Here is a 24341-nt window from a genome sequence, read left to right as displayed (position 1 = left end):
TTTAATGCATTTGTTCTCTTGTTCATAGGTCAAGGCAGTGCAAATTATGGGAAGACACCAAGACGTGGTGGTCATCAGAATAACTACAAGCCATATTGATCAAACTTATTCAGGTATGCAGTGGCATGGTCTCTTTTGGAAAATGACTGCATAGGTTTTGTATACAATGCTGTAGATGGATACTTCAGTTCTGTACCAAATTTAACTTTACAATAAATTTCTATGGCCTGTTAAATGTGCATCTTACTTGGAAGAGCTCCCTGGAAATGTTTTACATGTTTAATACTTACCAATAACTAGTTGTCTAGACAGTGTGGTGTGTCATTTTCAGCATTGCTGAAGATATTAATTAATGATTTTATTAATAGGTTAAACTGAAACTGATTTTGAGGGTCTGCTTAAAGCTGCAGCTCTGCATCTAGGGACTGCCTCTTGGAGTTAACTATGGACTCTGCATTACTCCAGTTGTACAGAATGAGATGCATCTTAGGGAACCAGTGTCACTTTCCACCTTTTTATTTTGTATTGTTTTTGTGTCATACATTTCCTGTAATGGAAGTGTTAATTTTACTGTACTTTTTGGTACCTTTTTGGAATCTAATGTATTGTAAGGTATTTTACATGTGTTCTGATTCACCATGACATGGATATTGAAGCTATCCTAGCTTTTGAAATAAAAAAGGCGTAATCTAGTGTCTTGTGCCATTCTTCAGCTCATGTGTTAGTAAAACACCAGTATCCTGTTCCCAGAACTTAGTTCATGGCAGTACCTTGATAGATTAAGAGTTGTGCTTAAATGTTTTTAATCTTAAAACTAGAAGGCTGTGTTGGTAGTTGTGCTCACTTGCAGTTTGAGTGGCAGCTAAAACCTGCTGTCACTTGTGCCTGGAGGTTGTGAAGGAGAGCTCAGGTGAGAAGCCCCAGCTTGGTGGGGCTGTGCTGGTGAGGTGGTGGCTCTGCTCTAGGCAAGCACAGAGGCTCAGAGTGACTGGAGTGGTGTCTGCTTTGGGCTCTGCTAGGAGGAGCCAGAGCTGTAGGTGTCAGGTAGGGCTTGGGAGTCTGGACAGCACTGCAGGAGGGAGCTGAGAGGTGTGCAAGAAGCTGGCTGCACTTCCTCCATGTTTCACTGTCTTGAGTCTGAGACTTGTCTGCAAGTTGTTAATAGGCTGTATATACCTGCCTTGAAAGGCAGGTTGGACAGACATTCAATTACCAAATGCAAAGTCTGAATTTTTGCAGCCTTTTTGTATAGTGGAAAAGGCTAAAAGAACTTCCACTGCAGTTGTGGGTGGAAAAAACATCTCTTTCTCTAGAGATGAGTGACCAGCTAGAAATACTCTCCTTTTTTGACTTTACTGTTAGTTTACTGCTATTTTAAGGCAATAAGTGTCATGTGATTTGCCTGTCTTGTTGCAGACTCTTAAGTAGCAAGCTCTACTGCACAAAGTAAATTTCTAATCTTTGTTGCAGTGATCAATTTGATATTAATCTCCTTTTAAAGCTAAAATATGGCAATATTTTTTTCTTGTAACAAATTCTCTTTGAACAAGTAACACCTGCAAGTGGAATCAAATCAAGTAACTAAGACAAGAAACAAACACATGTTACTAGTGACCTTTCCAGGTTTTTTTAACAAGGGATGCAGCTATTTCTGCATGAACTATAATCTGCTGCTCCCTGCTGGTTGTCCTTGAAAAGAAAAACTTGCTTGTAAGTTTAGAAGTCTGTAAGACTCTTCTGGTGTTAGGTGGAAGTCTTTTGAGCATTGGAAAAAAAATCAATCAGATTTTAAATCTTATAGTTGACAACTTTACAGCTGGACCATGGAACCTGCAGCCCAACTTAATTGCAAATAAAAAACCAGCAGATTACTGAAACAAATGAGTACAGTATTTATTTAGAAGTCTTGCTGTCTCAAGATTTAAAATTTAAATACTTTATTGCATACTTTTAATATTTTTTTTCTGTGAAAGAAGGGGTAGCAGAATATTTTTCTAGCAAGCACTTGGCCCTCCAGTGGGAAAACTGCATGGTACCAGGCCCATAGTGCTGCAGTCCTTCTGGCTAGTGGTGTCCTAGCAAGAGTTTGTCAGCTGCTGTTGTGGTGGTGGTTTTTGTCAGTAGGTGCTCAGGTAATGCTTCCTTAACAGGTGATGTGGCCTTAGGCAGGAACTGAGGATACTGGTACTTAAATGCAGAGCTGGCTTTTCCCTTTCTTCTTTGCATGAAAAGTTTGTGATACAAAGAACTGCCTGGTGAAAGTAAAGGCTTGTACACAAGGTTGTTGCTTATGGCTGTAAACTCCTCTTAATTTACTAATCCTACTTGGATATTTCTTGAGGACAGACTGTTTGTAAGAAGTGGTTTGGGAGCCATAGCCCTCAGCTGTCTGTCCCTCATGTGTTTGATGTCAGGAATTTGGAACTGAAGTTTTTGACTTAACCTGGTGGCTTGAGAGTGTTTGTTGAATATAGTGCTACTTAGGGACCTTTTTCTGACACTGGCTGCTGAAACTCATCAGAGTCCTGGGAAGGACTGGGTGTACTGGCACCTGGAATGGTGTTTGCAAAGATAGCTGAAGACTTGAAAATATCAGAACCCATTGGCTCATCCTAATTTGAAAAAGTCATAACCTGAAAGTACATAAATTTAGCAAATGTATTTTGTAGTGGCCATTAGAAAAATCCTCCTTTAGAATCAGTTTTAGATATGCAGTTTTAAATAAAAGCCAATTCCACACTGCCAGAGTTGAGACAAGCTCTTGTAAAATTTATTTCTCCTAGAGCTTTTACTAAAAACAAGATAAAGGAAAACAGAAAAATCAGAGGTGACTTATCTGGCCTAAGACATACTAGGATGAAGATTAAATGTGCATTATTATAGTAGAATAATGTTTCTTAGTAGTAGATCTTGAACATTGTTTGAAACCTATGGAAAGAAAATAATGTTATGGTTTTTTTTGTAAAAGTATCATTAAAAGAAATTACTTCATTGCCTCACTTTCGCTTACATTATATGTAAGTGTCTTACTAGTACTGTACTTAGTAAGAGGCTTTTTGCATTCTTGGTTTCCTGTAGAAAATAAAGGCATTTTTCTTGCTTAGTTTAGATCACAGATAAGTACATTAAGTCATTAGGCCTCTAATTTGCACTGGCACTGTTCAGTAATCTTTCTGTTCCTAAGAATAAGTAGTATAAACAGCTGTATGTCTTTCCATTAACTTGCTAAATAAAATATTAACACATTTCTCTTGTGCCTGCTATACTAATATACACTGACCTAAAAACATATTTCTCCTTAGCTCAGGGCCATAGCACTGTGAATGTCACTGTGGTTGAGGCCACCAATGGTTACACTGCTCACAATGACCACATTAGGTGCACTCCTGCCCAGCTATCCAGAGTTCTACCAAACATTGTGGGTGTCTTTCAGTCAGAGTAGTTTGGAGAAGTACTAAGTGTACAAAGGGTGTTGTTACCAAGGTGTTAACTGTGAGTTACACTCTGCTCACGAGTGTGCAGCAAACTGAGTTGCAGCTAGATGTTCTCTTGGCAACCTACTGAGGGACCTCACAGATGAAGACATAACAAGGCTTTGAAGACTTAACAAGACCAATCTTACTCTGATTTCCACAAACTTTTGAGTCTAGGGGTAAATGGACCCTGAAGGATGAGATGCCAACTGTGAACCTGAAATGACACTTAAGGGGAGATCTGCTGAGAAGTGGTTATGCAGCTGGAGCCTGAAGGCACTGAGCAGGAAGCAGAAAAGCTCTGTTTGTGTGGATGTGCAGTCATTTGCATGCTCTAGAGACAGTCATGTCTGGGACATGTTGGCCCTTAAAACAAGTGATGCACACAGTGTTGCTGGGAGGGTCAGAGTGATAGAGGGCAGTTGTGAATGCTGGATGTACACAAGTGTGGTCCATGCCTGGAGATTCCCAGAAATTCCTGCAAACTTTGAGTAACAGCATCTCTGTGGAAGCTTTATTCTGACAGTGCTTGTGAAGTTATGTTTAGAAGTTGGATTTTAAATCCTACTGGGTGGCTATAGGTAAATACCTGCTCAGGTGGAACAAACACGTGTTTTCTATTGGTTCAGACGTTCCTTTTCCATATCTGAAGACAGAATAAGAAACAACTTAGAAAAGCCATGACTTTGTGACATTATTTACACATAACTTTCTTACTGATAAGTCTGTAGAAGTTGTATAAAAAGCTAAGTGGCAAAAGCACATATATTACAGCTTTCAGGAACAGGACATATTTTACAAATTGTGCTTGTTTGGATAAGGTAAACACTCAAACCTCAGCCAGAGCACAGCTATTTTAAAAAGCACATGCATCTGCAGAGGAAGTAGTTTTGTTGGAAAACTTAACAGAATAACTGAGAAGGGAAGGCTATGTGCTCAGCATTTACCATCTTTGCTCCATTTTAGCATTTGTGAAAATCTGGCTCAGTAGCTCAACATTGTCTTCAAGAAAGTTCAGAAACCACCCACTATTTTTGAAGTTTTGATCATTTTTTACCTGTTAGTATTTTGTCAATTGTCTCCACAACAAATTTTGCATCCTCCATATTAAAACACATCGGGGGCTTGAATTTCAGCACATTTCTTCCTGGCCCATCTGTACTCAGTAGAATATATTTTTCTTTAAGTCTGGAAAGAGCAATAACAAAGAATTACATTTTGCTCTGTATGTAGCTCAGTGTCATGGTTTGACAGACCACAGCATCCCAGAAAACTCACTTTCTCTCAAACCATGACACTCAGGAAAACTTGCAACACCAGCCTGCAGGATGTCACACTTTCTACACTGACTGGTTTCAGTTTTGGCCAGCTGGTTGTGTTTTAGCAACTCCTGTACCTTGTTATTAGGTCCTCCGCTTCTGCTGTGGCTGGAGTCCTTTCTGCCTGGTCCTTGATTAAGTCCACTCCAATGAATAAACCACAACCTCTGAAAAAGAAATAAAAACAGTCTGTCAGAGTCAGTGTCAGAGAAAGGAACTACAAGTGAACTAAAAAAATGAGGCTTTTTTTAACACCAGACCTTTACTGCATGAGAATTACCTGATGTTTGGCTACTGTTAGAAATAAGTTTTGCTGCTCTGAAGAAATGGGGTAATACAGACTATTGTCTGCTCACCCTGGCAAAGCAAGACAGGATGTTAAGTATGTTTCCATCTAGCTCATCACTGCTGTACCCTGTGCACTTGAACTTTGACTTCAGACAGCAGTTTGAACAGTAGCAGTTGAAGCAGTTCAACAGTCTTAGCAGCTAATAAATAGATAAAACAGTAGTGGCCCAGAGTGGCAAAGTATATGAGACTTCAGATAAGCTCAAGTTTGTTTTACTTCATTGTACAGGAGGCTATTTTTGCTGAAAACAAGGTTTTATTAATTTCTCAAAACACAATCTGTTGGATTGAGTTGTTGGACTGAGTGAACCAAAGAGAAAGCAGCCAAAAATTTAAATAAGACACTGGTACCTGACATCACCAATGATGGGATGCTTGATTTGCTGCTCCTTGAGTGTCTTCATCAAGAAGTTGCCTACCTCTGTGGCATGAGCCTGAAGGTGTTCCTTCTCAATTACATCCAACACAGCTAATCCAATGGCACATGAAACAGGGTTCCCACCAAACTGAGCCCAGGTAGGGACACACCCATGGAAAGGGAAAAAAGATGAAATCATGTCACTGAAAGTGTAGCCTCAATGATACAAGGAGCACATTATTTTATTAGATGGAGCCAATACATAGTCACAGGCTAGAAACATAGAAAAGTACAGTGAGACAGTTCCTCTTTAGTTACTGTGTGGCAAATACTCATAAAAACACACCATGAGTATCTGATTTAATCCTTAGGCTCCTTTACAGAAGTGGGCAGCTGTTTACTTACTGTATTAAAATACTCCACTCCTGTGGCCGCAAAAGCTTCTGCAATTTCTTTTGTTGTTGCTACACAAGCAAGTGGGTGCCCATTTCCTATTGGCTTCCCCATAGTGACAATATCAGGTATAAAATCTTCTCCCTGAAGCTGGAATGCCCAGAAGTGCTTGCCAACCCTGCCAAAGCCAACTTGAATTTCATCAGCAATAAATACACCTCCTGCCTCGTGCACATGCCTGTAACAAAACAGATTTGATTGTCTCTTAAAAGGAAGGAGAACATAGCATTTATTGTTTAGCAACATGCAGAAAGTGTTACTTTGCAAACTTTGAGGAAACAAACACATACAAGGCCATGTTGCATACTGTTGTGTGTTTATAAGCAGATCTTTGCCATATACAAAGTTGACATTCCAACACGAAGGCTTGGGTAATTTCCTACCTATCAAGCTCTGTGATACAGCAGGCAGAGAATTATCTATTTACCAAATATGTTAAGTTAAAAAAGATAATGAATGACCACTTACTCTGCAACCTTCTGAAAATATCCTGCTGGGGGAATGATTTGACCACCAACACTTGGTAGAGATTCAACAAAAAATGCAGCAATCTAAAACACAGCATATAATGTTTGAACACAATACAGAAAGTTGTGGAGCAAGCTCTTTGTCCTTAGATGGTTTTTGATTATTAATGTGATCTTTACTTTTTCACAAGTCCATACCACTTAATTTAGTAACTCTGAATTGCACTTACAGTCAGGCACATTAATTTCTAAGACAAGACAAACAGTTATGGAAATGATATCTTACCTTTCTGCCTCTCTTCTGTGCATGCTCAATAATATTTTTTACTTCATCAGCATAGGCTGTTACTGGATCTTCATGGTCTTCTCTATAAAGTCCTCTGTATGTGTCTGGAACAGGAGCCTATGCAAAGGAATAATATCCTACATTCAATATATCATAAAAACAACTTCACTCAATTGACAAGTAATTGATAAGTATAGGCTGAAGTACATACCACGTGGACCCATTCCTTTTGTCCTTCTAGATTTCTGAATTTATATGGGCTTATGTCAATCAAAGATGTCAGATGTCCATGGTAAGCACTTAAAAAACAATTGGCAGAGCTAAACAGTAATTTCCTCAGTATCAAGAGTTCTTGAGTATTAGCATTCCAAATAGTACAAAGTAGCCAGCTGCTATCACCTGGTAGGAAATTCAGTAACTTAAGCTGAGAACAGCTCTTATCAGAACAGCAATTTCTTATTATCAATAAGCTTAGTACTTACACAACAACAAACAACAAACTTGGGTTTGTTTTTTTTTATATAAAGGATGCAGAGGGACAGGACTTAACACTGGTGACTGGAATCACAGCAGGGGACACATCAGCAGTATCACAAGATTGCAGAATGAGAAAGGCCTATTTCTGAATATCCTCCAGCAATGGAGTTTCCAGTGACTGTAGGCATCCTGTTCTAGTATCTGACTCCCTTCATGGCAAAAGATTTTTTTCTATGTCTCATCAAAATCCATCAGGTTTGAACTTACATCTGAGGTATTTTTTCCTGTCACCATCCATCTTCACACCTGGCTCCCATCCTTTTGCTCCTTCCATGAGACAGCTGTAGTTGCAGTGAGATCTATCTGGCTGTCTCTTGCAGCTGAACAAACCCAGCCCCTCTCACTGCTGTGGCTCCTTCCCCATCGTGGCAGGTTACTGATGGCCCCTCCTTCCAGTGTGTCAGCAGCTGGCAAGTACTGGAGAGCCCAGCCACAGCTCTCAGGGCTGGGCTGGCAAATACTCAACAGGGGGAAAAATTACTTCCCTCAGCTTCCTGGTTACAGTCTTTCTACTACAGGAGGATTTCAGAAATGCTCTGACCATGGGCCAAAACTGAGCCTTGTACCCCCAAATTGCCCATGTACTCACTGGTCTAAAACAATCACATCCTCGTGTTTTGTGTACTGCCGTGCCAGTCTCAGGGCAAGGTCGTTGGCTTCAGACCTACAATGGTAAAATTCAGCAATTGTTTCATTGTGGATATCCTGAGTTTTGAAATCTAACCTCCCTTGCACTGCTCTTTGTGTCTGCAGAGAACAGACAAAACTTGAAGCATGTTATGCACAAATTCCTCAGTAATCAGCACTCTCTAGGTAGGGTAGGACTGTTCACCAGAACAGAATCCGTCTTGAAAAGCTGGAGCACAGGAACTACTGAGTACAGGAGCTACTTTCTGAGAAACAATTTGGCTTTTTTTTTTTTTCTTCCAGATGAAGTTTGCTTAAGAATGTGTGCCCCCCTCCCCAACAGAGGCAATGCATTGGTACATTTAATTTTGAAATGTCTGTCAAGTCAGAAGACAAATCAGACAATAAACTAACACAGCAAATATGTACATTACTGTTTTGAGGTCCAAGGTCTTACAAATAGAATAAAACCCTTCTTAAATAAAGCACAAGTTTAGTTCCAGGTCGAGAGCTTGTAGAACCAGAGCCATGTTTTTGTCAGTATCTAGTCATCCACACCAGAAATTGGTTGTTGATAAGAAAGTGTGTACTTGTCTGTATAAACCTAGTAAAGCCCCTGTATCAATTCTAATGTACCCGACTTACCCAGAATTCAAAAAATAGAAGATGCATAATTTCTCAGGCAGTGTTTTTGAAAGTCTCTCTGCATAATCAACCAAGTTGTCATGAAGATAACGAGAATTTGTATTTAACAATTGATTCTGTTCATGGGCTGCCTTTACTATATCAGGGTGACAGTGTCCAACTGCAAGAGAATGTGGAGAGTGGTTTGAGAGCTCTTCATATTACCCAAGATGTTCATTCACATGCCAGATTAACACTGACATTTCTCTAATAGTACAGAGATATTATCAGTAGGGCCTTAATAATGGTAAATCTTGTAAAAACATTTTTGTGCTCCTCAGAAGGTTTGACGTTGCCTCCCACTGTATTTAAGGTTTGTAGTTAATCCTGGAAATTGATATGCTAAAACAAATAGTGTCTGATTTGATGCTTGGATTTAGGCATTGCCACAGTTCAGGAGTTTGGGAAGGTGCAGATAAGCTTTACTTTCAAAGAATTACTAGTCCTGATAGGGGTTAGGTTAGAGAGATTTCAAATCCTGTAAGAAAGCAGCAGTCACTTAATTATACACAATTAAGGCATCACACTGAGCAGTGGCTCTGTGACTTTACACTTAACAGTAACTTTCTCAAAACCAACAAAATGTCACTTGTTCATTTTACAGTAAGGTGCTTTACTTGAGTTTCCATGGGAAAAAAATCTGTATGTTTTAGACATATTTCTAGGAAGACAGGACAGGAAGCAAGTCTGGAAAGCACATTAACACACCCCAATTCAAGAACACTGTAATTCCCCAAACTACAGGCTCAAGAAAGTTTCCTTCCACTTTTCCAATTAAACACCCCCTCCCCCAGCACAGTGCAACCACAGTAAAAGTACTGGTTGTTCTTTGTTCTGCTTAAAGAAACACAGCATCAAATAACATACAGTGCCATGACTTGAGCTTACCATGAGCCACATTGTTTATGCAGTCAAGGTACTGTCTCCCATTCTCATCATACATATACTGGCCTTTGGCCTTCGTGATCTTCACTGGATCAGTAGGGAAAAACAGCTTGCAAGAAGAGCTACGACAAGCATCAGAAAGCAAAATATCTTAGTGAGTTTAGTTTATCCTACTGGTAAGAAACATTTCTTCTGTTTGCTGGCACTGTCATCCTGCTTTTGGCCCCTAAATCAAAGGCCTTGTACTCAGATTTTCTCAGATTAACAGGAAAAAGCACACTCCAAACCTGAAAATCCTCCTCTAGGGTCTGGCCAAAGCAGTAGGACTCACCTGTACAGCTTCATCCTGTCTTAACTGCAATTCCTGTCTGTGCTGTCTGCCCCTTTTGTTTCTTTTGTGTCTCTTACCTTGTGCTATGTTCTTTTTATTATTCTCATTATGTTCTTGCTGTTCCTGCCAACATCCTGATTTTCCAGATAGTTTGCTGCAGGTGACTGTTTCAGCTTCACTAACCATAGCTAGAACACGGAGTGATTTTATAAGGCTGGGTTTACTTAAGTGCATTTGTTTCACTTTTTAAATGGATTGCCAAACAAGTAAAATGGAAACACATCTGCCTAAGTAGGAATTGCAGAGATTTGAGACTGAAGGGCAATGCCAAACTTCCATACTTCACTTAGTAAAAGATGTCTTATACAGAAATGATTTGACGATAAATACAGAGCCATTGTCAAATGGATGACAAAGGACAATGGTGAACTAAGAAAGTACTTCATTATCTTATCCCTCCCAGCAGGTATCTTGATACTTTCTCTGTGAGCTGGCAAAACAGTTGGGGTGTTTTTGTAAGCTTCTCCTAACTGTTCAAAAGATGCTAAGAAAGTGCTTGCAGAGGCTGGGTCTCTGTTGCCAGTGGAAGGGCAAATAATTTAGAAAAAGATTTGATACCCAGTGTAATATTTTTCAGGCGCATGTAACTGGCATAATTCTAATTTCAGCGTTTACTTTCAGCCCAACTTTTGTATTTATACAGCACATAAAAGTAGCCTTGGATTTGAACATATATGGTACAAAAATATTCTCACAGTTAAATAAAGGGGTGTGTTGCCATACTTGGTGATGGTTTATAGAACTAAGATTTTCTTCAGGCTGGTTGAAACACCACCGGTAATGGGAAGTTTAGAACTGAGTCTTGTCCCTCATTCTGTCAAAGAGAGCAGACGTTTGTTGTTAATTCCATCACGGTTTTGGTATAATTAGTTTCCTGAAAGACGGGCTATAATAGTGGCTGAGCCAGAACCTCGCCTGGCCCAGCTCGGCCCCAGCCCCAGCCGTGCCTCCGCCGGGCTCACAGAAAACGCTTTCTAAGCACTTTAGTCTCTAAACAGGCGCCCTCGGTATCTATACGGGTTTACAGCACAGTTTCATAATCCCCCTCCTTAAGAAAGGCTAATTCCTGTTAATTACAGCAGCGCACCGGGCTGTGCGGGCGCGGCGCTCCGGCGCTGCCGCCGCTTCCAGCCCGGGCGCGATGGCGCTGCCGCCGGGCGGGGCCCGCGGCTCGGCCCCGCTCTCGGCCACGTCCGGCGGCAGCGCCCCCCGGCCCCGGCCCCTGCCCCGGCCCCGGCCCCGGCCCCGCTCCCACAGCACTCACCCGACGAGCTGCCGCCGCAGGGCCAGGGTCTGCTGCCGGGAGCGCGGCTCTACCGCCCGCATGGCCGCCGAGCCGCCCGCGGGCCGGCAGCGGAGCGAGGGAAGGGAGGGAGGGAGGGAAGGAGCGGCCGCCTCCCGCGGGGGCCGGGCCGGAGGGGAGGGGAGGGGAGGGGCGGCAGCGGCGGAGCAGGGACACGGGCACGGCCCGGCCGGAGCGCCCGGCGCAGCCCCGGCTGTACCCGGAGCGGGGACACGGGCACAGCCCGGCCGGAGCGCCCGGCGCAGCCCCGGCTGTACCCGGAGCGGGGACACGGGCACTGCCCGGCCGGAGCGCCCGGCGCAGCCCCGGCTGTACCCGGAGCAGGGACACGGGCACGGCCCGGCCGGAGCGCCCGGCGCAGCCCCGGCTGTACCCGGAGCGGGGACACGGGCACGGCCCGGCCGGAGCGCCCGGCGCAGCCCCGGCAGGGACACGGGCACTGCTCGGCCGGAGCGCCCGGCGCAGCCCCGGCTGTACCCGTAGCATGGAGCGGGTTCTGCATGCGCCCAGAGCGGGGCAGGAGCTCAGCCAGGGACCCGGCGGGCAGCGCAGCGCTTCCCTGACAGGAGTGGGGAGAGAGAGGGACAGGCTGCGGCCCCTGGGGCCCTGCAGGGCTGCTGGCAGCTCACCCTTACCGCGCACCCAAGGGCTTTGCACTGCTCGGGTTCGTCCAGCTCCGCACCCCACTCACCTCGGGCTCTTCAGGATCATCAGTACTGCTATAGCACTCTTTGTTTGAAATACACATTGAGGAAGTTTGTTTTCTAGTTGAAAATATTCAAGCGGGTAGCTAAGGTGGTAGAACTGAGATAATTCTTCCACATCACTGTTAAAGCAGAAGTAGACCCAGCCTTTTACATGTTGTAGCCCTGTGTTTGGTTGGTGGCAGATAGGGAAACACCTGACTGACTCCTTCAGAGCCAATCCTAAAGCAGGTAATAGTTAGGATTAAGAGAGGAAATGCTGTCAATCAGATTAGAATGATCTTTGTTCCATTCCTGTTTGACTGGAATTACCTAAAGAAAAATAGGATAAAGAACCAGAAAGGAGGTTCTTTGATGGATTGAGTTCTGCTACCGCAGGTGTATCCCATAACCAAGTTCATCAGCTTTTCCAGCTTGATTCTAGAAGATGACACTTTTTTTTCCTTTCAAATACATGTTCACATTCTTTTGGTTTAAATTGACAAATAGCTTTTAAAAACTCCAGAAAAACATAACTGATAATTTTAAAGCTACACTTGGCAGACTTTGCTCACTAGATATAGCCACCAATAATTATCTCTAGCTGCAATTACTTGATGAACACAGGAGCAGTTTAAATTTTGTGCAATATGGAGAATGCAAAACCAAATTGCTGTGTACTTAAAGTTAGATTGAACTTAGTCTAACTACATTGTTTCATAAGGGTCAGGTTTTAAGTAACAAAAGACAGTAGAGAAAAAGTTAATAATGGCTGTTAATCTTTATTTGAACTCTTGTCTGGTTAGGATATTTACTAGCTATTTATAATAACAACCTGAACATTTACAATTTGGAAAGTTTACTCTTGGTTACAAATGCAGAGTTCATTATACATATTCACACAATTGTAAAAGTAATCTGTACAGAGAGACCATTTTTTAAAATCTAGTCTTTGCTTTTATTAAAAAAAGCACAAGAAAAAAAAGTTTTTTTAGGTCTCAAGGTAATGTATTTTCCATTACAGCTTTAAACTAGAAATACATGATGCAGTACTAATTAATACCATTTTAACATGTTAAAGCAATGGATAAGAAATACTGTTATTAATGCCTTCATTTTTAAAGTAGTTGTTCCCCAAAGAAGAGTAAATAGAATACTTTTCGTGGCACATACATGATCAAAAGTCACAAAAAGTTTGCAAATGGAGATGTTAAGTACATTTTCTCTAATTTTCATATCTATATATTTCTTTTCAAAGGTCATATACAGAGATTTAGCCAGTTTTGTATAAAATACCATGTAAATACATTCAAAACTCATTTTTGGCAAGCTGCAAACACACAAACAGCCCTTTCTCCTCTGAACAGCCTCCCTGGAGTGATGCAACCACTCAAGTAAATAAGGGGCACTTGCATAACGTGGTGGAGGATTAAGCTCTATTGACATAATTTCAAAACAAATATGGACAGATAAGGCACACGTTGGATTATTTTCTAAACTGAATACAGATTTGAGATACCAGCAGGTACAGTTTCTCAAATACTGTTGTACACATCAGTTTTGTATCATTTCTATGTCCAAAGTCATGTAATGCAGCAAAGCAGGGGACTTTCAGTTTTGACTGTGGTATTTGTGCTGAACATTCTTCATATTCAGTATTTTTGATTGTTTTTAAGATAGCAGAAAAAGAAACCCAAACTGAAACTCAAAAAGCTGTTATGGAACTCTATAAAATTGCAGTCTATGAAACAAACCAGCAAACACAACAGGCTCCAGCTCTCATTTGCACTGATGGCAGCTTAGGACCTTTCTGCTAAATTTAGAAGTTCAGTGGATATCATGGGTGCTTTTGCTTTGCAAAACCAGACCTTAATTTTTTAATGTAGTTTTCAAGAAATACAAGTTTCTTAAAAATAAGCACTCACCTACACTTAAAAAGTTCCTGTAAAATGAACTTTTTAAATACAGTGTTTAACATTATAATCAAAAGCAGCAGATGGGGTCAGTGTCATTTACAGATACTTGGGTCAACTCCTTTTAAAGTTTCTGTTCATTAATATCTAAGTTATGTAAGAAACCACACAAGTGAGCTGACACAGAAGTGAGCTAATTGTTCCATGAAATCACACTTGAAGGCAACTTGTAGAACTTAACAAAACAGGAATTAATTATTTGTCCTAAGTCATAGGAAAACCACAAATGTTACTAATGCATTTCTTACTCCACTCTCTTGTCAATAATTCAACTTCTTGTGCATGGAAAACTCGCGTTTCCCAGCCTTGCTGTGGTTTCCTCCAGGCTCTCTATGGTAGTATACAATAATATCATCTATTAAGTCCTTCCTCCATTCATATCTAAGTGACAGATTTTCAGCACTTGCTTTAGCTGCAGGTTACACAAGGCACACATCCCTTGTGTTGTGCCATCTGATGGGACACAAGCACATGGCAAAGTTGCAGTAGTTCACCTGGGCATGTGAAAGTACTAAAAGCAATTTTTAGCTTACAAATATAAATTATCACCAGGGAAAACAAAGTTTAGGATTTTTTTTTACTCGCTGGTTTGCTTCAGTCTGTCATAGATTCCCCCAGGTGGAGCTCTGGAGTATTTCAAACTGAAATAATTATGCTCAGGTCCAGTGCAGTGCCAGAGACACGGTTAAAAGGCAGGTGACTGCAGTAAGTGACACTGAGACTGGGCTAACTAGAGTGAGCAGTTTCTCTCTGCCCTTTCCTTTTCTTTAAAAAAAAACCAAACAAACCAACCAACTATTGCAAAGGGTCAAGAAGTGTGCTTACATAAATGCTGTCCTGAAAGTTGCCAGGTTCAGCGTGTGCCACAGTGCTTGCCTTGGCAAGTTAGAGTGCCACAGGCCTTCTGAAATGATCCATATGTGTAAATTTTCACTTGAAAATCTCCTGGTTAAACCTCTGCAAGGCTGGCTGAGCTGCTCAGCATGTCAGCCTGTCCTGAACAGGTAAAAAGCAGGAATTTCAAATTAAACAAAGCAATACTGAGGTTCTTTCCACCTCTGGACACTCCTTCCTCTGCCAGAGCACATTGGAACCAAACTCACTGATCTGAATTCAGCCACACACCCGCACTATTTGTCCAGGATGAGTGGTTTGGGGACATTTAAGTTTTTATATCTTAATCATTTACAGTTATTCATATTTTGCATATCTTAGAGAGAAATCTGTTGCCTACAAAGAAAATAATTCAGAACTTCCATGCTCAAAATTTTAAAAATAGAAATGTGTCAGGAAACCTACTATATGTAGATTTTATGTGCATAATGCTGTAAATTATCTGGGCAACTGAGAATTTACAGATATGTGTCCCAACAGATATCTGGGACTGAAAAAACATGAGAATACTGTTGTATTTCCCAAGAAAGAAATAGCAGATTTGGAAAAAAAGAAATTCTATCCATGCACTCCTGGTTTTACAAGTATCTATTCAAACTGTAGAGTTACACAAAAGCCAGGTGTGCTGTAAATTAAGAGACACTGTCACAGCACAAAATTTGCATAAAATTTGCTTCTATTTTAAAAAAGTCTCCTCTAGAGGGCAGCATTGAACCAGCATTCACCTTTATAATGCACAAATTGCATTGACAGGCCAGGGGAGTTATTCACCATTATGAGAAAGCTGGAAACTTCATGGCATCTTAATAGTTTAATTAATTTTTATTACTTGTTTTAATCAGTTGTGCATTTCAATATGTGAGTTCTTGCATTCTTGCCTAAGACCTTCTGTATTTGGCTGAGTACAAAACCAAAACTTTACCCTGGGTAGTGGTTACTATAACAATTTTAAAATCACAGGTATCACTTCCATGGATTACTTTGCATCATTGCATGGGATGTCTTAAACTGCTGAAACCTCCTACATGTTTTGCTGGTTTGCTTAAGGATTTCAAATGCTGAATTTATGAAATTACAGAAGACAAAAGCTCATCTAAATATTTTATCTATTGGTTTCCTAAAAAGAAAACACATCAGAAAGTCGCTTACTATTAAAAGAAACATTCTTATTTTTAAATACACAGGAGAAAAATCCATACAGAAATAAATTCATCACCATTATATATACAGGAAGTGTCATAAGCAGTGCATGCAGGAGAGGCGACTCCCCATGGGAATAAAACAAAGCATGTGGCAATGTCTTAATTATGATGTTTTTAAACTAAAATATTGATGAACTGACACTTGGGAACAGTTCCAGTTTGGGGTCAGTTGAGGATTTCTCTGCCACCTGTTTTGTAATCCAAAAAAATTCCTGAATTCACTGGCCAAGCCGTGACTGAGCTGCAAAACTCTTAATTAATCACATTTGTCCCCATGAGAACAGGCCAAATTATTGGGTTCATGCTCTGGCAAGGTTCCTCTCAAGCTGTGCAGTTACACACATGGGGTTTTTTTTGCCTTATTCCCTTCTTCCCCAAATCCATCCTCCCCAGAAGCTTCGGGGAACACTCCCGTACTCAGATGGGTGCAGCATCAGCACTGACACAGCCACAGCCAGCAGCAGCTCCTCAGTCACAGAATGCACATCCTGTGTGTCACAGCAAGGCAGCCCTGCCTGCAGAGCCTTGGGGCTGAAAAACCTTTTAGGGGTCTCAAGAGAGTTCTTGTGCCCTTAAGGTTCAGTTTGGGAACGTTGCTTCCAAAACCCACTGGGCTACATTGTGTTAAGAGAGAGGATTTTGGTGGTGACTGGAAAGATGTCACTAGCTATAGTTTGAAATGGAAGAGCCTTACAGAAAACTGTGTCCTCTGCTCCTGGGCAGCAGCAGACATGGTTGCCTTAACCTCATGGAAAGCACCATGCAGTTAAATTAGAGGCAGGAATTTTGTTTTGTCAACTAAAAACCAAAAATATTCTGGTTTGAGTTTCAGGTTCCCCCAATATCAGAAACTTCAGTGTGTTACCCAGAATGTCTATTGATGAATCTATGAAGTTGCACCAAATATTTTAGTCAAGAAAAATCAGTGGCTCAGTCTCAGCCTGACCCACATTTCATAAGCATTAGCAGCCTCTCTGTCACTCATATTCATTGCTGCTGACATATAGTGGTAACATTCAGCTGCTTTTTGGAATTGCTGTAAAGCAGTCTCAGATTCTTTCAAACCAGAGGGGAAAACAAAAGAAGAGCGATTTCCTGGGGGAGAAACTCCCTAAGCTTTGTGAAAGGCTGAGATCATGACTGAGTTTTAGAGCAAGGCTGCCAAGCACTACCTAGAAGTAAAATTTGTCTTCGTGAGCTATTCACAAAGTATTCAGAAAGACCCACATAAACATTTTCATATAGAAGGAGAAAATAATCAACTGATCTGGCATGAATTTGCAGAGCAAAGCACATCTTTTCAACTCACTGCAGTAAGATCATGACTGCTCTGTATTAAACAACTGCTCTTCTAAGTATGTTTGTGTGTAAGGCACATGGAAGTCTAAACAGATTTCCTCTTAGACTCTGTGTAATCAGTACAAAACCCAGCAGTTTCTCTGATAAAGTCTGTTGATCTCGAGGATATGATTGATAATCACAGAATGGCTGGCTTGGAACGGTCTTTAAAGGTGATTGAGGTCCAGCTCTGTGCCATGGGCAGGTAACCAGGGACTCTGTTCAGAATCTAAAGGCCAAATGCACCAATCTGAGCTGAGGAGCAGGCAGGACTTCAGGTGCCCTGCTGGGGGATCCACTCCCTGCTCTCACAGGGCTCTGCTCCTTTGGTGGTGAGGGCATGGCAGAGTGCATGTACCACCCCCAAGGAGTGGGGAGAGACCCAGGAGACCTGCTGGCTCCTCAGATGAGTTCCTCATAGCCCAAGTGGCAGCAGTGTGCAGCAGGATCTGTACCTGCCACCATTCCTGATGGAGTGGCAGCAACAGGAGTCCAGAGGAGCCACTGCACCTGAGCAGTGAGTCCAATGTCCTGAACATTCCTGAGTGGCTGCACGTGCACAGATGATCTTTGTACATGCAGATCTTTGCCTGGGAACTTCCAAAGAGGACCACAAAAAGGTTTGGTAGCTGGGCTGCAGCACTGGTGGGGGTGGATACAGCTGTGCTAGAGTGGTAATTGCAGCCTTCCTCCACTACAAATAAACGGCTTGGGTGCTGTGGCAGCAGAGGCTCCGTGCTGGGAGGGGGATGGTGGCCTTGCAGAGCTGTGAGAGGGTAAAGCACTATTCTGGTATTCTGTATCAATGTTTTGCAGGCCTGGCAGTGGTCACAGTTGATGCCTACAAGCACTGGATATTCCACAAGTTGAAGACGGAATACTGACTTGTTTACCTGAAGATAATAGGACTTCGGGGTATTTCCTCAGAGAAAATATAAATTTTAATATAATTTCATAAGCTTTGGAGGTTAGCTTGTCTTGTAGCTTCAGTGATATCAAACTTCTTCAAGTAGGAGCTAGATAGAAAGCTGTTTAGTTTTTGCCAGCGTATGTAAAACAAGACTTTTCTATCTGCATTGTAGATTGTTTGTGGACACTTCCAGATTCTTGTGCTTTCTGCAGTCATTCTGGGGACTGAACTCTCATTGATATTGAAAGAAGTTCCATGAACACGCTATGTGCAGGAATTTGAGTGTAGAAGCCCACAGTGTGGTTTGGAATAGTGAACTGCTTTTAGTTTGGAGACGACTGGGGGAGATGGGAAGAGCAACTGTACATTAAGGGAACAATTACAGATCTTCCTGGTAACATCAATGAGAGATTTGCCTTCAACCTTTCACAGAAAATTTTTTAGCTTTAATTTGGGATATTAAAGGGGTTTTTCAAAAGCACTAAAGGCCAGTGGAAGCTTCTTAGCTGCTCCTTATGCCTTTAAAAACCCCTACACCAAAAGTGATAGCCGAGAACATGAAATGGAAGTAAATAAAATGCATTTTCATTGCTGTTTTGAGTTACATAATTGTTGTTTCTTGATTTGTTAGTTGATCTGAATTTAACATGGATTTAATCTGTATGGTGACCAAGGAAACGGTGAGTAACTGCCAGAGATGCCAAGTACAGCCACAAAGGCAGTGATGTGTAGGTGAGCCCCTGAGCAGCCACCCAGGTACCAAAGCACTGCCCACAGCCCTGGGGCTGTGTCACCTCTGCTGAGCTTGGTGGCCATTCCAGCATTGACCAGCACAGAGCACAGGCTCACCCTGACTCCTGGGATAAACCCCAGGACACCCAGAGCCAGCTGAGAACTCAGACACCAGACATCACCCTACCTGTGTGGAGCACAGAGCACATCCCCACGTTGTTCACAATACCCAGCACTAGGTCAGCTTGGGCAGGGCAGGGAGCACCTGGACAGTCCCATCCCTCTCTCAAGCCCTCTCTGGCAGTAGCTGCAGTGAGAGTGGCAATGAAGCAACAATCTTAGCAGAGGTTTTGGGTCTACTCAGTGCACCAAAACTGCCTCCCTTCTGCATTCTCTAAGATCAAGGCCACAAAGGGCCATAATACCATGTTTGATATTACAGTCAGGCTCCCAGTTTCACCTAAAACTCCCACTCAGAACCCAGCAACTTGTATTGAGCAAAGCATTTCCTCCAGACATGATCTGTTAAATCAAAAGAGCATAAGGGTGATAGCAATTATATCACTGATCTGGTTAGGATTAGCCAGTTTTACCAATAAAAATCCACAGCTTACTGTTTTGAATTTGTGTGGCTTCAACTTCTACCCATTGGACAAGTATTTGTATATCTTTCTCTGTGCAGTTTAAAAACTCATTAATACAAAGTATCTCCTCCCTGTAAAGGAATCTGCTTGCTTCTTGATCTTCATTGTAAGCTGAACAGACTCGGCTGTAAGCCATCTTCTTCCTCTTTGAAATGTTTTTTTATGGCTCTCTGCTGCACAATTGCTGTTTTTTCAACAATCTCAAAAATGTTGAACTGTGGAATAGTTTGCAATTTTAATTGATCCCACAGTGGCATATGCAGATATCAAAATAATAATGATTTTTATCCATACCCTGCTCTGCATGGGATGTGCCTGAGAAGAGATAATTTAACAAAATATATTGAAAAGGTGAAGAAAAATAAGACAAGAGGAGAGTGCAGAGTTAGTTTACAGTTAAAACCATGTAAACCAAGAAGAAATAAAAAGCAAATGAACCCCACAAACCAAGTCAATTAAATACTCCAAACTCCCAATTTCTGGGAGCCCCAAGAGCAACATTATGTGCTCTGTTGTTTAAGAAGGGACTTGAGCAGAGCCTTCCCTGTCCTGCAGCTCCCTGCACTGAAAGCATTGCCAGGTTTTTCTGGTTTGAAATTCTGCAGCAGAAGCTTCCTGGGGAATTTGTGTTCCACAGTAACAAAATGCTGGCACATCTTCAGGCTCAGACCCCAGAACAGGACCCAGAGGTGCTTCCTCTTGAGGAAAAAGGTTTCTCTTGATTGTAGAGGAATTAACCACAGGCAGTCATGGTTGTTCAGTTTAGCCCCAGAATTGCTGTTTCCATCACACCCACAGCAGGTAGTAATGGATGGAGCTTGGCTTTGTTTCCTCTGCAGGTTGCAAATCCTTCTCCTGCTTGACCAGACAGTAAACAGCAGCTTCTTTCATTTTTAGGGCTGCATCCTTCTTTTCTTTGTTTTCAGCCAGGTTTTTTCACCCTTTTAATGTGCATGTACAATGCAAATATGAAGTGGAGAGCCAAATGAGGGCAGGGATTTTCCCTCCTTCATGCAGTAAGGCACACGAGGCTGGCTCAGTACTGTTAGTTCACACTGCAGCATGAGCAGGGAACACTTCATCCTCAGCTTTAGTACCTTTAGCAAATCCTGGTGTTACCATGCAGTGGTATGGGTTTAGGAGCTTTACATTATTTTCCAAGTCCATAAATGTCAGAATCCAGTATAAAAAAAGGTCAATATATTACTGTCAAAAGTTTTTTTTTTCCTTTTTTTATACAAAAATTAAAAAGGTCAAAATATATCACATTATTTACATATTGTGCTTCATGCTTAGAGATCACTGAAAAAGAACACACAAACAAACATTTTAATCAGAGAAATGCTCCATTCATTACACTTATTAACTTTACTGTTACTATAAGGATTGGCATTCAGATTTCTTTATTATTAACAGTATATCCAAACAAATTACAAATAGTTAAAACCTTTGATATACCAAGAGTGTGCTCGCATTCTAACTGAGGGTTTGCAATCAGTTAGTGACATGCTGTTAACTCCAGCTGTGTCCACACACCACATGTTACAGCTGGGTTTGTAATTCCACTCAGCTTCAGTGTCATACTCTTGTTGGAGAATGAGGATTCTCCTCCAAGTCTGGATCAAATCCTCATTTTACAGGAGGACACATCTCTCCTCATTCTCCCAGGCTGCCAGCAGCACTTCAGCCCTTGGCTGCTCTGGGTGCAGGAGATGCTGCAGATTACCTGAGCACTCACCCAGGGTGCTGATCAGAGCACTGAGGCAGTGCTTGTGAGTTACAATTACAATGGCAGAAGAGTCTTTGTTAGAAAATAAATGTTTGGAACTGTGCCACAAAGAGACTGTTAACTTCTCAGCTGGGAGGGTATGGACTGAGAAAGGCACAGGAGCACCTGGTGCAGCCTTTCCATGGGTGGTTCCTGGGCCTCCTTGGCCATGATAAAAACCTGAGCAAGCCTGTAAAAAGGCATTCTAGTGACAGAGTTAATGATTTGTCATGCTTAGCAAGTTTTTGGTGTTCCCAGCACCAGTCTAGAGCTGGGGGGAACAAGACCTGAAGCTGCTGGAATTCTGCTCTCCCAAGGCATAATGCCATGTCTGCCAGGCCTGTGAGCTGCTGCTTGAAGCACGTGCAGCAGTGCAAACAATCACCATGCAGGGAGCAAAATCACTCAGGACCTGTTCAAGAATAAACAATTATTAATGTTACTGTACCTTATGCCAACATCCTGCTACTGGCAGTCCGTCTGGTCCCTGCAAAATTCAATTTACAGATTCAGTTTTCCTGACAGTGACTCAGGTGTCAGACCCAAAAACCTGAAGCTCATTGGTGACAATGAAAGGCTCAGCAGCACTGTTAATTACCATGCAAAACCCATTTACTGAATATGCACAAAAATGAATATGCAGGCAATGTAATCCATATGTCACGCACAACACAAAATTAAATACACCTCAGGAGGAAAAAAATAAAAATTGGAAATCTACACTTTTTCTCCTTTAAACAAAGAAAACGTGTACAAATAGAAAGATTTGAAATCACAGTTCATTAACTTCATAATCTGCTTTATAAGGTAGTGTATTTTGCAATCAGACATATATATGGAAAGCATGATGTGGGAATGTATTTTTTGTTAAAATGTGCTTTTCTGTTTGGGGGAGGTGATGTAGGTATTTTTTTCCTAGATGGTATCCTAATTGTGTTAAATTTGATCCTGCAGTACTTAGTTTCTTTAAGGAATCTTGAGTTGCTGAACTGAGAATAGGATGAGTTGTGGACTATGCAAAGGAAGTGAAAATATTTGTCTTGTTCCACTGGAGATACAAGAAACATACAAAAACCAGAAAGCCAGAAGAGCTCTGACTCCAGGAGGAGAACACTGGAAAGGAAGGAGCCCTTAGAAGAGGAATGAGCTATGTGTGACCAGCTCTCTCCAGACACCTCAGAAGAAATAGCTGACTTCAGCTGCCTTTCCTGATGCTGGATTTGTTTAAGGCTCTTGGATCTCCAATTACATGAATTTCTGCATGTAGAGCCACAGAGAGCACCCAGGCACTGACCCTTCCCTCAGAGCCACCTCCAGACTCACTGGGGCTGGGAGGATGTGGATGCAGCAGAGACCTGCTAGTGCAAATACAGGTCACAATGCAATTTTACATTTTTTACTGTAAATGTTAGTCATCACATTTTTTTGTATTCTGTATTGATTTTATATGTAAAATAGCCTATGCCCAATAAAACAGATGCAGTGAAGTAAGGTAACCCTCTCCAGCTACTCAGAGTGTAAGCAGTCATGCTTTCCTTAGTTAGGAAACACACACTTTTTCTGCAGACACAGTCAATATTTTGGTCAAAAGCTATTAAAAAAAGGGTTAAACCTGTACATTTGCCAGAGTTGTATGGTGTGATGGGTACAGGAGACAAGGTGCAGGGTGCTTGTTTGACCTAAAACATGCTGACCTACTGTTAAGGTGCACCCTAACACTGATGGTCAGGGGGTTTATCTCTGCCCTGAGCTATTTCTCCTTCTTGTGCACTCAGAATACTTATTTTGGCCATCATAAAACTCCACAACTTTCTACCACCTTTCACTTGAGTGTCCCCAAAATGACTCTTCATGGCTGTGTGTGGGGCTCATGCTGAAGCTGCTGGGCTGAAAGCCCAGCAAGCCTCCTCTGCACCCTGGGCTGCAGAACAAAATCAACATTTCAACCAACCTGCAACTAAGCAGGAAGATGCACAAGTGCTTTACTGACTGGGCATGTTGTAGTTAATTGGAGGGATCACCTACTGCAGTTTACAATGCCTTCAGCAGAGATGGGTCCTGTGTTTTCTGTGTAGTTAAGATGGGAGATGCTTGGGAAATAGAGCATCTCTGGGGAGTAAGTAAGAAGTTAGAGCAGGCCTGCTGTTAGGAATTGGTTTCTTGGACACATCTGAAAGTAATTTAACTTTTTGAAAGAGAAACAGCTTACTGCCCTTTTGTTTCTCCGAGGACAACTGCAAATCATCTAACACGCAGCATTTTCTATGGTTGAAAAAATGAAAATAAAACAATGACCTCTCTTAGCTAGTGGTGCAGAGCCCTTCTGGGGAGCAGAGCACAAACCTTCCTGCATAAGCACTGGAGCCAACCTGAGCTCTGGGCAGAGCTCTGTGCTGGCACAGCAAAACCCTTCTGGTGCCCAGAGTGCCCCTGGCCCCGCTCTGCAGGACAGGCTGCTGCTGTTTGAGCAAAGCTTTTCAAACCCAGCTGGGGATGGGACTCAGGGCTGCAGCAGCACAGGCATGAGGGAACCAAACTGGGCCACAGGTACTGAGAGAAACTTTGAGCATCTGTTACCAGAGTTTGAGCATCTAAAAAAAGCTTGAAAGCATCTAACTTTGAGCATCTGTTACCATAAAGGGACTGGCATCCCCTGTGTGATGTCCCATGATTTACACTCCTTATGTAAAGTCATTTTAACTGGGGAGAAGAAGGCACCACACATTGGCATCCTTCCCCAAATGCCAGAGTGAAACATTCCAGCTTTGGTGCCCTGTGTCCTTCCTCTCCCTGGAGGGGTTTGCTCCTGGGGACTCAGCAGGAACACACACAAACCATGCAAGACACAGCAGATACTGTACCAAAGGGCAGGGCAGGCTCAGCCCATCCAGGCCTGGCAAACCTGGGTCCCTTTTGCTGCCTGCAATGCTATGATCTCCCTGTTTGGAAAAATAACTGCTTGTTGAGAATGATAAAGGACACAGGAGTTACACAGACAGACAGCCATGTTTCAGCACAGGGGGAGGAGGATGGGTCTAGAGCTTCACAGCTCCATTTCTGATGACA

At 42.1% G+C, this 24341-nt stretch overlaps 3 protein-coding genes across 9 annotated transcripts in view; 1 reads left to right on the top strand and 2 right to left on the bottom strand.

Moving 5' to 3' along the window:
* Positions 1–22784, top strand: part of HNRNPAB (heterogeneous nuclear ribonucleoprotein A/B) — a 29098-nt gene extending 6314 nt beyond the window's left edge. For 2 of the 6 annotated variants that reach the window (XM_066560326.1, XM_066560323.1), the window contains 2 exons: positions 29–113; positions 18038–22784. In XM_066560326.1, the coding sequence (XP_066416423.1) occupies positions 29–99 (71 nt within the window). In that variant the 3' untranslated portion in view covers positions 100–113; positions 18038–22784. Of the gene's footprint in view, positions 1–28; positions 3250–18037 lie in introns of those variants that run through there. The other 4 variants (XM_066560327.1, XM_066560324.1, XM_066560325.1 and 1 more) reach the window with 2 other exon arrangements.
* Positions 2749–11171, bottom strand: PHYKPL (5-phosphohydroxy-L-lysine phospho-lyase). Of its 2 annotated transcripts, none has more exons than XM_066560319.1 (13): positions 11093–11171; positions 9441–9559; positions 8514–8673; positions 7831–7905; positions 6916–7003; positions 6705–6821; positions 6420–6502; positions 5904–6129; positions 5492–5646; positions 4870–4959; positions 4531–4661; positions 4063–4119; positions 2749–2928 (listed from the first exon to the last, which is right to left on the bottom strand). In XM_066560319.1, exons 1-12 carry the CDS (start codon positions 11152–11154, stop codon positions 4091–4093), a joined length of 1335 nt encoding a protein of 444 aa, XP_066416416.1. In that variant the 5' UTR covers positions 11155–11171; the 3' UTR covers positions 2749–2928; positions 4063–4090. The 2 variants fall into 2 exon arrangements, with proteins under 2 accessions (XP_066416416.1, XP_066416417.1); XM_066560320.1 differs by lacking the exon at positions 11093–11171 and adding an exon at positions 10552–10579.
* A 991-nt stretch (positions 22785–23775) lies between the features above and the next one.
* The window catches only part of LOC136563122 (collagen alpha-1(XXIII) chain-like), a 184923-nt gene continuing 184357 nt past the window's right edge, over positions 23776–24341 (bottom strand). Inside the window, 4 exon segments of the mRNA XM_066560313.1 lie at positions 23776–23801; positions 23804–23845; positions 23886–24031; positions 24033–24214. Of these exon segments, the coding sequence (XP_066416410.1) occupies positions 23776–23801; positions 23804–23845; positions 23886–24031; positions 24033–24214 (396 nt within the window).

This window comes from Molothrus aeneus, chromosome 15 (genome assembly GCF_037042795.1).
Source record: "Molothrus aeneus isolate 106 chromosome 15, BPBGC_Maene_1.0, whole genome shotgun sequence".
Lineage (NCBI taxonomy): Eukaryota > Metazoa > Chordata > Aves > Passeriformes > Icteridae > Molothrus > Molothrus aeneus.
This window is presented reverse-complemented; position numbering and strand designations above follow the sequence as displayed.